The 12791-nt window shown below is 28.3% G+C and overlaps 1 protein-coding gene across 3 annotated transcripts in view; it reads left to right on the forward strand.

The window, feature by feature from the left end:
• The window catches only part of LOC129957483 (ADAMTS-like protein 5), a 314328-nt gene extending 303636 nt beyond the window's left edge, over window positions 1–10692 (forward strand). For 2 of the 3 annotated variants that reach the window (XM_056069826.1, XM_056069810.1), the window contains 4 exons: window positions 99–960; window positions 3968–4000; window positions 4126–4188; window positions 6963–10692. In XM_056069826.1, the coding sequence (XP_055925801.1) occupies window positions 99–960; window positions 3968–4000; window positions 4126–4188; window positions 6963–7282 (1278 nt within the window). In that variant the 3' untranslated portion in view covers window positions 7283–10692. The remainder of the gene's footprint in view (window positions 1–98; window positions 961–3967; window positions 4001–4125; window positions 4189–6962) is intronic. The other variant, XM_056069818.1, reaches the window with a different exon arrangement.
• The last annotated feature ends 2099 nt before the right edge of the window (window positions 10693–12791 follow it).

A 12791-nucleotide genomic window follows, 5' to 3' on the forward strand; every position in this document is an offset into this window, starting at 1 on the left:
TCCTTTTGATTCCAAATGTTCCTTTTGACCTAGATATTTATTACAAATATTGGCATCCAAAATAAACTTTACTAAGATTTAATCCCTTCTGATTTCAGGTGCTCTTAAGATCTCATAATCCCGGTATTTACTACGAATATTGGCTTCCAAAACAAAGCTACACCCATGGGAGGAGTCATTATCCCCTGAAATCGCCAAATAATCCAGTACTTCCAACATTGGCGACACCAACTGCCAGCCAATCCTACAGCGTACCTGTCTTCGAAGTGAAACCCAAAACCACACCGACCTCATTCTATCGTCACCCATCCAAACCTCCTTTCGCTTATGGGTATGGTGAAAAGCCTTATAAGGGCCACGAATACCCTATCTTCCGCCACATTCCTTCCACTTCTCCACCACCTGCTGAGAAAAAGGAATATTTCAAATCTTCTGAGGGCGATTCCTTCGGTGGCGAAACCAAAAAACATTTCCCGCCCTTCAAGAGAGGGGTGGTGCCCATTTTCAAACCTCAACCCACTTTGGATTTTTACCAAACTTTCCGCAATGCGTCTCGAATTAAATTCATGGACAAGCCGAAAGTTGAAGAAGTCCACCATGATTATGCAGCTGAGCTCCCGGTATTGACCCAGAGAGATTCGAGCAGCTCCAACGGGGAGGACGGCAGCCACTCGAACACGATATCGAAGACACCGGTAAAAGAAAAAAGGCACGAACTTACCATCTCTAAGTATCCAAAGCCTGTGGACATTTCCATTCCCATCAATAAAAGGGTGGAGGACCCTTTTAAAAACTATGTTCCAAACGGAAGATTGAAATATTCTTTTGAGAATAAAGATGCTGATGAAGTGTATGCAAATACGTCAGGACTTTACAAGACACCTGCGCCCCTGACAATCAATGTGTTGCCGCTGGCAAGTGGGGAAAAGCCCAAAAGTCCTAAAGATAAAAAGAAAGGAGGTAAGCTGGTTTTCTAAGCTTTTTTAGTATGAATATAATACAAAAGGTTACTTGATGTTGAATTTTTTTAAACTATTTTTCGGCGTTCTTCAGAAAGTTTAAATTTGTAAGCATGACGTTAATTATATAAGCGAATTTCATAATGGAGACTTGGGGATTTTTAAATTACCCGTCGTAACCCCAAGAAATTCGGTATTAATACAGAACAGTTAGATTATAATAAAAGGGTACATTGTTTTACATTTACCTGATCTTTATTTTCAAAAATGTCGGCCGTAAATGTGTTTTCAGTTAAAAATAACTTTCAAATGAAGTAAACATCCATGTTATGATGTCTTTTAAAATATATATGTTTAATGATATTTTTAAATTTAATTTAAATCTTCATTTAGTCCAATTAACTTCATTCTAAAATATTCTCTTAGTTCCTGATCCAATTCTCACTTTTTAAATATTTTTAATACGTGCTCTAGAAAACTGGTTTTATATGCCTTTTCTCAAACTCCGAGCGAAGGGATAAAAATCCATAACACTAGCACCTACCTTTCATAGATAAGTAAGATTCCCTTGCCTAAATCAACACGTGGCAAAGAAATCACTATCAGAATCTAATAGTAAAATCACTGAAGGGGAAATTTCGATCACTTTGCTCTTCTATCGCGATGTAAAAATACGTCATTTTATCATCGCTTCGCTTCTTCTCTGTATCAATTATGACTCCCGTGGTAAAATAAATCGAAGTTAAAATTTCGAAAATATCATCTTGTCGGCCACGCATCTGCAAAATTGTGTTTACATATATATAAATTACGAAATCTCACTTTTTATACAGTCCTTCGTTCCCGATAGTGATGTTTAATAAAATTTTAAACAAATTCTTAAAAAATATAACACAAAAAATATACTTTTGTTAGTCGAAAATTAATAAATATTTCATCTAAACATTTGAGTTGATTCTATTTAAGTGTGATTATGGTATGTGTAATTGCGAATATATGGCTGTCGTACTAATCTGATTTTTATAATCCCAATTTACATGCACTATTTAGCCCCGCTAATTAATTGTACTCCCCTGTCGCTTATCCAATTCCACTTGAACATTTTCGATTTACAGGATGTTGATTTTTGTCCAACGAAAATCAAACCTTGGGTGTTTATTCACTAAGATGCGTGTAAACTTTTACTAAACATAATTATAAGGTACAGGATGGTCGTATAAAAATTTCGATTTCGTTGTTTTTATAGAAAAAATATGCGTATCTACGACAGACGAATGCAAAATTAGAGATCGAATAAAGATATAACGTTGCATCCTCTTTACATAAAAGTATATTTATTTCGTTTTAATATAAAATTTAATTAAATTTGTATTTTTTTTTTATTTCTAGCTAATCTTTCAAAACTCTACTTTATTTTCAGACTTTCTTTTCTCAGTCTTAATTATCTGTATAAGAAATTTCCCGTTTATTGGCTATCGATGATTTTTTTTTCACGATATAACGTTAACTAATAGAAAACCAATTCAAAACTTTTGTTAACCCAATTTTAGTTTAACCAATCCTTTCTTTTAGTTAACACAATTAACTAAAAGGAAAAAAAAGAAATAACACAAGCTCTTAGGTTGCATTACTTAAATAAGGTTACATACTTTTATCATGCTTCTTCATTCATTAAATATGTACACAAATTACTTTCCAAGCTTAATGTTTTATCGCCAAACTCAAATTATTTAGAATTTTTTAGAAGTTTTATTATCATTCTGATTACTCTTTTTATTTGTATATGTTTGTTTTCACAGATGTCGAATTCAAAGTGTTTCATTATTATAAGCTTTGATAAGCTTTGACCTTCCGCACTGATAAAAAAAAATGACCCCAAAAAGCAGAAATTCTGAAAGATAACGACCTAATTATCACTATTGTTATTAATAATAATAGACTACAAAAAGATAAAAGAAAATTAATTGCTATTATTTGTGTTTGCAAATTGTTAATAATGTGAAATAATCTTCCCATTACATGTCTTATCTTACATGATTCAGAGAAAATTTTAATCTTTTGATTGTTCAGCTCTTTTTAGCTTAAAAAAAGATCAATATTTCTTTGAACTTGAATATGAATTAAATAGCAATGTTGGGTAACTACGTTGAGTAGTCAATTTTTGATAAGATTCAAATGTTTTTTTTTTTTTTTAAGTTTAATATTCTTAATTTCGGAGCAATTTTTTAAAAATATAAACTCGTTTGGATTTTGTTCCTACGTTCATTCTTTGGGGTGTCGTATCCGTCTTTTTTCATATAGTATATATTTTATTGCTATATTTTATCTGAAATTCTGAATTTTGATAAAATTTTCTTACAAAACACCTAATTATTTAAAATACGATATGTATTTTTTTTTAAATTCTGCATAATGATTTTTTTAAATGTTGTATAGTTCCTAACAATAGAATACGCAATCCGTTCATAAAAATATTTTACTGTTGCTTCATTGTTTCACAATGTAATGAAAAAATTGAAATGGCATGTTATATATCAATCGAATATTCAATATTGAAAATACTGAAAGAAAAAAAAAGAACTTAATTCCTTATTCAGAAAATAGGCAATATATTTCTTAAATTATCTACAAAATTTTGAACCAATCATTTTATACATTTCTGAACCAGAAAGCTTTTGTTTTATATATATTTTTAGACAATTTGAAATATATCTTGTTTTCAAATTTTATATGTTTTGCAATACATATACATATATAATATTAATTTTCAAAGCACGTTTCAATTTTAAATGTTTTTTTTTATTTAATATATGCTTTCCCATTCTATTTTATTCAAAAATTAAAGAATACAAATGCTTTATATCTTTTTCTCAAAAAATTCATCCCGAACTTAGAATACCTTAACATGTTTTGTTTTTTAATATTATAAGGCACTTTAAGGTAAGGCTTAGAATACCTTATGAATATTACCCTCATACCTTAGAATATTTTTTTTTTCCTTATTACAGAACGTATACAGAAACCTCGATCTGCCAGAGGAGGTAACTACTTCATTTAATTGCTTGCTTGTTTGTTAATATAATGCGAATTCATTTGCAGTTTTTGCATGGAAATAAAATTTGTTTTAGATTATTACTTTCATAGACGACTTTTTCTTTATTTTTAGGCTCCTGTGGACCATGCCCGAAAAATCGTGATCAGACAAAACATTTTTGCATCAGTGATTTCGGTAATTATAAAAATATTTTTCTACAATTAACACCCAGACTTTTAATAGAGACATTTTTTCATAGTAAAAGCGCAGAATTTTAATAGAAATTTTATTTTTTCATAGTAATTGCGCAGATGTTTTTATAGTAGTGCGCAGTAGCACCAAGTAGATATTTCAGCTAAACCAAAACTTTGTTAACAAATGAATGGGATACATTGGAAAATAGCAGAAAAAAAACAATAGCGAAGAAAAAAAAGTTATCTGCTTTATGTAACTCACAGTTAATCAAATAAACAATCCAAATAGTACATTAGATTGATGATTAGACTCAGATGAATTTGTCTAGAAATGGAAACCCAGTATCATGTTGGGAAAAAACAGCGCAGATGTTCTGTTAATCGCTTTGGGTGAGAAAAGCTATTTGCATAAAGTTGTCATTGACCACCCTTGGCGCACAGAATCAAGAGTTTCAATCTTTTCGTCGGTAGCTTTTTGGCGGTTTAAAAAGAAAACAAGTCAACGGAGCATTTTCAAGGACGGCTCATAATGGCTTTCGATGTTGTTGGTTAACATTAAATCTGTTTCCTTTCTTTTCTTTTTGAAAGAATAATTTTTTGATAATATAATTATTTACTGCGTGGAGTTGGAGCACAAATTATTCGATTAGTTTCTTCTGGTAAGTTTAAAGTTCAGGCCGAGTTCAGAAATGCTAATTTTGCAATAATTGATAATCTGTTAAAAATATGTATGTTTTAGTAATTTGTCATTATGAGAAATTTTTGTTTTCTTTCGTATTTTTGATCTACGATATAATTAGTTCCTAAAATTCTTATAATTTTAATAGAATATATAATATTTTTATTTCGAATTTTAAAAATATATTACAAATAATAATTTTATTGGAAAAGATCACTATAATTTCTACTAATAAAGAAAAGAAAAAAAAAAGAACATACTTGGACGTTTAAAGGATGGACAGCCTGACCTAGCATTAAAAAATTTGTTGCAAATATAATTTGGAACAAATTTTGAATATGTTCTTCAGAGCAATTCCTTTTTGAAATTTCAATTAAAAAAATTAAATGAAATTTTGACGTTTTCTCTCTATATTATGCTATATATATATATATATATATATATATATATATATATATATATATATATATATATATATATATATATATATATATTCCTCAATATATAATACGTAAAAATAATTTCTATATAATTTTAGACTTTAAACAATTTAATCATTCAGTTGTTGTTAAATTTTTTCTTGTATTTTGATGATTTTCCATTGTAAAGATTACTCTATTACAATGAAATTCAGTCTATTATAAACCTCCTTCATACCTTAATTTTTTCTATTGCTGAGAACTGAGGAAGAAAAATTTTGTGTATTATCTATTTAGTTAACATACGGAGTTAGAAAGTTAAGTCTCAATACCACGAAGGACAACGAGCAACTAAATGATGAATTACTTAGATAATTACGATTTTAGTAACAGTATGACTTCATTGCACTCGACTCCATCAGGAATATCCATATACATATTTAAGCGATGAAGTGTAAGACTATTGAAATAACATAACTTTAATGACAATCGCAGTTTCATGCTTAAAAACGTTTTGTTGTGAAAATCATGAATATAAAGTTATGATATGAGATTTAACTGAAAGTAAAAATATTAATATCTCCAGCAAACGAAACTGACTGTCAAAAATGGATAGTCTAAAATCTTCTTTAGTTCAAATACAATAATGTTCTCAACAGAAAATATATACAACGCACTTGAAAATTTATTATATTCAGCGATCTAAAATATTGTAACTAATTCTGTAAATTAAAAGTATTTTGGCTTCTTAATGAAGTGTTATGGCACCAAGTTTAGCAACAAATTTTAGTGGTTTAGTGAGAGATTAGGTTTGGCGATATATTTGGCAAATTGGCCTCGAGCAGTTTCTTCTGTTTTCTACAAAATTCTTGAGTTGTTCCGAGAGTATATAAAAGTTCTTGTTGGCCAATCGAAGAGAAGTTGTTGAGCTTTCATTGAGTGAGGTTGCGCGCTTTAGTCAATGTTTTCACTTCGAGGAAATTGCGCTGCGATTGTACTCAATTCAATATTGGATTGTTTTTGCTTGGTCTTGATCTGCCTCACGACGACTCGCCTACCCGAAAGGGTGTAAGACCTGGAACTGGACCACCAGGGGGAGAACTATTATTTATTTCTTGAAAGGCTTACAGTCATAGCCAGAATATGGATGGCAATTAAAGGTGTACATTATAATTCATTCGATTCAATAAAATATTTAAATTAAATAGTAAAAAATGCAATTCTGGAGTCAGGAGACTTAAATTGAAAATTACATAGAGAAAGCAATAGCACACATAAACTGAAAAATAATCACAATGTCCAAAGGATAGAAGATATAATATACTGTAAAGCAATATCAAACAACTTGCAAATATCTAAAACAGAAAGTGAAACTCTTATACGAAAAGAGTAAAAAATGACTTAAATGCAAAGTGAAAATACGAAGCAGATCTAGATATATCAGATATAAAAAAAGCACTACTAGAAAGGTAAATAAAGAATATGAGAAGAAACGTACAAAAAATTGGTAACAATTATAATCCCCCTATTATTAACCCCCTAAAAAAACATCTAAAAGCTGTGCCAAAATAATTACATGTTATATTGACTATAAATATTTATAAATAAATACTCTAAATTTATATTTGTGTTGTCTAATATTGTCGAACCCTAACAATATGCTTTTATTTATTCCAGTTATTCGAGCACAGGTTGTTGGATACGAGTTTCTGCAGGGCGAAACAAGGTACGAGTTGGAAGTCAAGCAGTCCTTCAAGAACACGTTTTCATTGCTTCCCAGAGAGTACATATGGTCACCTGACACCTGCAGATGCCCCAGGCTGCGTACTGGCAAAGAGTACATCATCATGGGCAAGTCCGATCACACTTACAAGAAGCGCGAAAGTCGTCTACTGGTTGACAAGACATGCTTTGTCAGAACATTCAATCTGAAATACGCACGCCGGCTTCAGAAATTAAGAAAAGATCAAGATAAAAAATGTAAAAAAGTATCTTAGCGTTATAAATAAGTTATTATTAATTTAAAATTACGTTTGGAATATAAAAAGAATAGGATGGCAAAGTCTACATCTTCAGTTTCATCAGAACATTGCGAAGAACAAATGTGAAAGATTGTTTTGACTTTATGTGTGTAAAATATAAATTCCATAAAATCTGTTACGATATCGATATGTCGCCAAAAAAACCTTAACAAAAATGGCGAAAGAGTTTCTTTTTCGAATTTTTTTTTAAGGTGAAAATTAATATTTGTTGCATCTTTTGTTTGAGAGATTGATCGATTCTAAAGTTGGTATTCAAGATTCTTTCGGATTATCCCAGATGCAGTTTTTTATGATTATTTTGGCAACGAACAGCAAAATCCTTTGATATTTAATGAAGAATCCGATAAATTGGATCTCATGCGTTTGAAAAAAATCTGGCAATATTTGTATTGATGAAGGTGATGAAAAAAAAATTGTTTTCCACAAAGTATTGCAAAGGCGAAAATGAATATCAGTTATAGCAACTTTTGTGTGAAAAATTAATTCATTTTATTGATCGCTTGGGAGTCAAGATAACTTTGGATTAGTTGCAAAATCATTCATGATTATTTTGGAAATGAGCAGCAAAACCCATTTGATATTTGATGAAGCATTCGATAAGTTGGATCTCATGCATTTGAAAAATTTTGAAAACAATTACACTGACAAAGGTTGATAGGTAATTTGTTTTCCGCATAGCGTTGTAAAGGCGAGAATTAAAATCAATCGTTGCATTTTTTGATCGGTTGACGGCCAAAATTATTTAGGATTAGTTGCAAAATTATTCATGTTTATTGTGAAACTGAACTGCTAATCTTTTTGATATTTAGTGAAGTATCCGGTAAACTGGATCACGTGCTTTTGAAAAAATTCTGAAAATACTTGTGTTGACGAAAGTTGATAAATTATTTGTTTTCTCACAGAGCATTGCAAAGGCGAAAATTAATATCAGTTATAGCAACTTTTGTTTGTGACATTCACCCATTTTATTAATCAGTTGACGGCCAAAATATTCATGATTATTGTAGCAATGAACTACAAAGTTCTTTTACTATTTTATGAAGCATCCGATAAGTTGGATCTCAAGGGTTTGAAAAAAATTTGGAAACACTTGTATTGACGAAGGTTGATAAGTTATTTGTTTTTCGCAAAGCAATGCAAAGGCGAAAATGAATACCACTTGCAGCAACTTTTGTTTGAGAGATTCACTCATTTCTTCTTGACCGGTTGACAGCCAAAATCATTTAGGATTAGTTGCAAAATAATTCATGATTATTGCGGCAATGAAATGCAAAAATCCTTTTGATATTTAATGAAGCATCCGATAAGTTGGATCTCCTGCTTTTGAAAAAATCTGGAAACACTTGTATTGACGAAGGTTGATAAGTTATTTGTTTTCCGCAGAGCTTTGCAAATACGTGTGATTTTGTTGTTATTTCGTATTTGTGTTTGTTGATGTTCGCAGAAACCTAAAATGAATTTCAGTCTGTAAAAATTTACGCCATCGTTATTATTGCTTGTGTAATATATTGCATGATTATCGATATATCGATGCTTGTACAGTTAACATATCGTATCTGCTTTGTGTAGTAAATCTCAGAGAATACATTTGTGTGTGCGTATATTTATTATAATGTAATAAAAGTTATAATAGTTCTTGAAACCCTTTAAAAAATACAAATTCAAACTTTCAGCAGATAAATAATTGTGGAATAAAGTAAATTAAAAATTGTTTAAGTAATTTTGTATTTAAAGTTTGTTTCTTAAGAGTATGATATAACATCACTTAAATCCCATACCATTTTCAAGCAATTTTTTTTTTTTTTTAAATATACAATGTAGACAATATTTACACAAACGTTGTATGTAATATAATATACTAAATGTTTTAACTTACAATAGCTGTGAAATATTTTATTAGAGTAAGATAAGTAGTTAAATGTGTACACTTATTTCTAGTGGTTTTAACATATTTAATGTTAAATGTATGACTCTTGGAGCATTTCTTTACGACGTACGTATTTAGCAAATTCATAAAATTTGCATCTCCTTGCAAATATCCCTTGACATGAGGAAATTTAAATAGTCTTGTTGTATTTTATTAATAATCTTTGTATTTATTTAAAAGTTTGATTTTTAACAGCTAAATTAATAATTGCACATAAGATAAAGCAACAATAATTTATTGTGTTATTTGAATGATTATGTTTGCCAATATTGTTATTATAAAATATTATTTTATGCATGAAGAGTCTTTATAATAATTTAAAAGTTAATTTTCAATAATTAAAATAATGTTTTATCATAAACTAAAAGCAACATTTGTTGTTATATGCATATTTACATTTGACGTTATAGATTGATAAACTTTTATAGTAATACTTTTTAAAGTATTTTGGCAACATTTATTAAAAGTATTAAATATTGTTGTAAATGATGCCAATATTAATGCAGTGTTAATGTTGTTTCTATAATAATATGCTTCCGTTTTTAAATTCTAATCCCCACCGATCAGTTTCCAACTTTTCAAACGAATTTAATTTAGATATTTTGATACAGTCTTGCTCTTTAGTTTATTTCATATAATATACATTTTTATTTTTTTATATAATTTTGTACATTTCTGGAAATATTAATTTCATATATCTCTTTAGAATTTTTGCAGTTGATATGCTTTTAGAAAATACTAAAATATAGTAAATGTATAAAATATAGGACTTTTAGTAAATGCTAAATATACTTTAAATACTGTATGCATTGCTCTTAAAATGATTTAAATGTGTTTATAAAATCATCTTATACTGATTATTTTCAACAGAATGAATTCTTCACTTATTAAATACCCTATGATTTTGTTCCTAATGCAATGAATTTTGTAAAATATTTTACCCAACCAATCTTTATTATTTTTTGCAGTATGAATGCTCCTATAATTAAATATTACTTGAGCTTTCTCTTGAAATCATTTAAATGTAGATTTAAAATCATCTCACCTATCAATATGATAAAATGGGTCTGTATCTATTTAATATAGTTGGCATAAATAAATGTATATATATTTAAAATGAAATGGCACTTTGAAAAAATATCATATAAAATTTTCATTTAATAAATTTTATTTTGTACTTAAAAATAAGAACCATGATGTGTGTAGTATTTTATTATCTTCAGGATATGTCAAATTTATGTATTGATGGTTGTTATTGATGTAATGAAATAATTAAAACTGAACAAACCCTTGAATGTATTACTTTTTATGTTTTATGTAATGTTTTAACTTTTTTGTGAATTATATACTGCCATTTGATTCTGTTTATAAATTTCTTTATTTCTTTTACATTATGACACATTTCATGCAAAAAAAAATCTGTTAAAGCATACTTAATTTTTCAGAGCTTGTTCATACCTGTTGTATTTTGTAATATTGTTTGATTACATAATAAATATAAAATTAACTTTATGATGAAATTTATTTATTTTCTACTTTCTATGCATTTTACACTCTCGTATAAGAAGTATAGAGAAAGTATCGTGATTGTCAAAAAATTCGAATTCGAAATTATGAAAAATCTTCACCTTTTAGACCTCACTGTGTTCGAAAAACACATTTTTGGCTTTATGTCTATCTTTTTATGATAACTCAAAAGCGTTTTGAACTAGACAGTTGAAATTTGGCGTTCTGTCTTTACATCAAATTTGTGGATTTCTATTAAATTTTGAACAAAACCCATTTAGATGATCTGGCTGAACGAATATAATTTTAACACATTAAGTACGAAACGGAGATAACTAGATGGATATAATTCGAATTATACTTTATTTCAAATTATACTTTAATTTTCAATATTTCTACTTTTAAAAATGAAAATCGTTAATGTTCTGTCATTGATAAATTTTAGAGAAGAAAAGAAGTATATACAAATGCATTATTTTTTAAAAATTATTCTATGAGAGAAAGAGAGAGAAATTTTTAATTAAATTAAATGAATCATTGGAACAAAATAGTTTAAATTCCATGTTCACGCAGTTTAAGAAAACTATTTCTTTTTATACTATTCTTTAAAATTTCAGCAATTCATATATTTATGGATTAAAGCATCTTTCCTAATTTCTATTCATATATTAATTCTTGAATGGGTCGTTTCAGATTTGATAGATGTTCAAACTTCAAAATTATTAACTCGTTGAATTATAAAGAATTATTATTAACTATCCACAATCAATTGCAAACTATAAATTAGATACTACATTATAAATAGCTATAACTAGCCGCCTTTCGTGACCAAATTATTCACTAGGAATTTTGGTTGTGTTTGCTTTCAATGAAATCTTTTATGCCTAACTTAGTATTAATGATTTCTCCTAGAAAATATTTAATTTGGAAATTGTGATGGACATCGATGTATTAATTTAATAGCCTTAAACCTGTTCTGTTCATTGTGTTCATAAACTAATCTAAATAATATCAAGTTCCGTGACATCACTGTGCTATTAAAAACCTTATTGTCCGAGTAATATGATTTTGAGATAATATAATATCACTTTCTTTTTCTTCATGCAAACTATATAAATATTAAACCAAATCGTTCTTTCTTAGTATTCAACAATGGAAAAAATCAAGGAATTAAATATTTGACGATATAATGAAAACGGTTTGAATTTTAGTTCAACCATGAAATCTATTGTTAAGCAGATATTATAAAATTTTTTGTGTAATAACTATAAAAGGAGGGTTGGAGAGTCTCTGTATGGCACACACAGCTCTACTAATATTAATGATGATTGTTTGTGTGCGTGTATATCTATGTGTTTACAGTAGAAACTTTTAGAACTATAGATACCAAATTCGGCACAGATATACTTTGAAGGGCGAGAACGTGCACCTCGAAGGAATATTTTTTTTTTGAAATTTTACTAAGAATTAATTTTAAAAATTAAATTTAATTAGTAAAATAGTAAAAGAAATTTTGGCATTTTCCCTTAATAATTTTCGAAAATATTATTTCACAAAATTAATTTTTATACCATCTTAAATATTAAAAAAAAATTCTTTCTAGTCATATAATTATAGTCAATGCCATATAACTAGTCAACGCCAACTTTATTTAGAACATAGAGATCAGCGAATTTTTTTTTATGTTAAATTAGAAATATTAAAATTAAGAATACTGTGAAATAAAATCCAAATGAAACTTTTTCGGGGGGGGGGGGCTTTATTTGTTAATTTTTTCATTTGGAAAAATTGTTAACAAATAAGTAAAAAGTCATTTTTGAAAGTTCGTTAATGGATATTAAAAATGATAATAATAATAATTTAAAAAATAATATAATAAAGATTGCTTTTGAATTTTCCCCATTATTTCAAAAATAAATCAAGAAACATTAAAAGTGAAAAACATTAAATGCTTTTGACTTTTAGATTTTGTCAGCAGGTGGTACATGCTGTTTGAAAATTGTTTCAAAGTTTGGAAAATATGTTTACTTC

This window comes from Argiope bruennichi, chromosome 2 (assembly GCF_947563725.1).
Source record: "Argiope bruennichi chromosome 2, qqArgBrue1.1, whole genome shotgun sequence".
Lineage (NCBI taxonomy): Eukaryota > Metazoa > Arthropoda > Arachnida > Araneae > Araneidae > Argiope > Argiope bruennichi.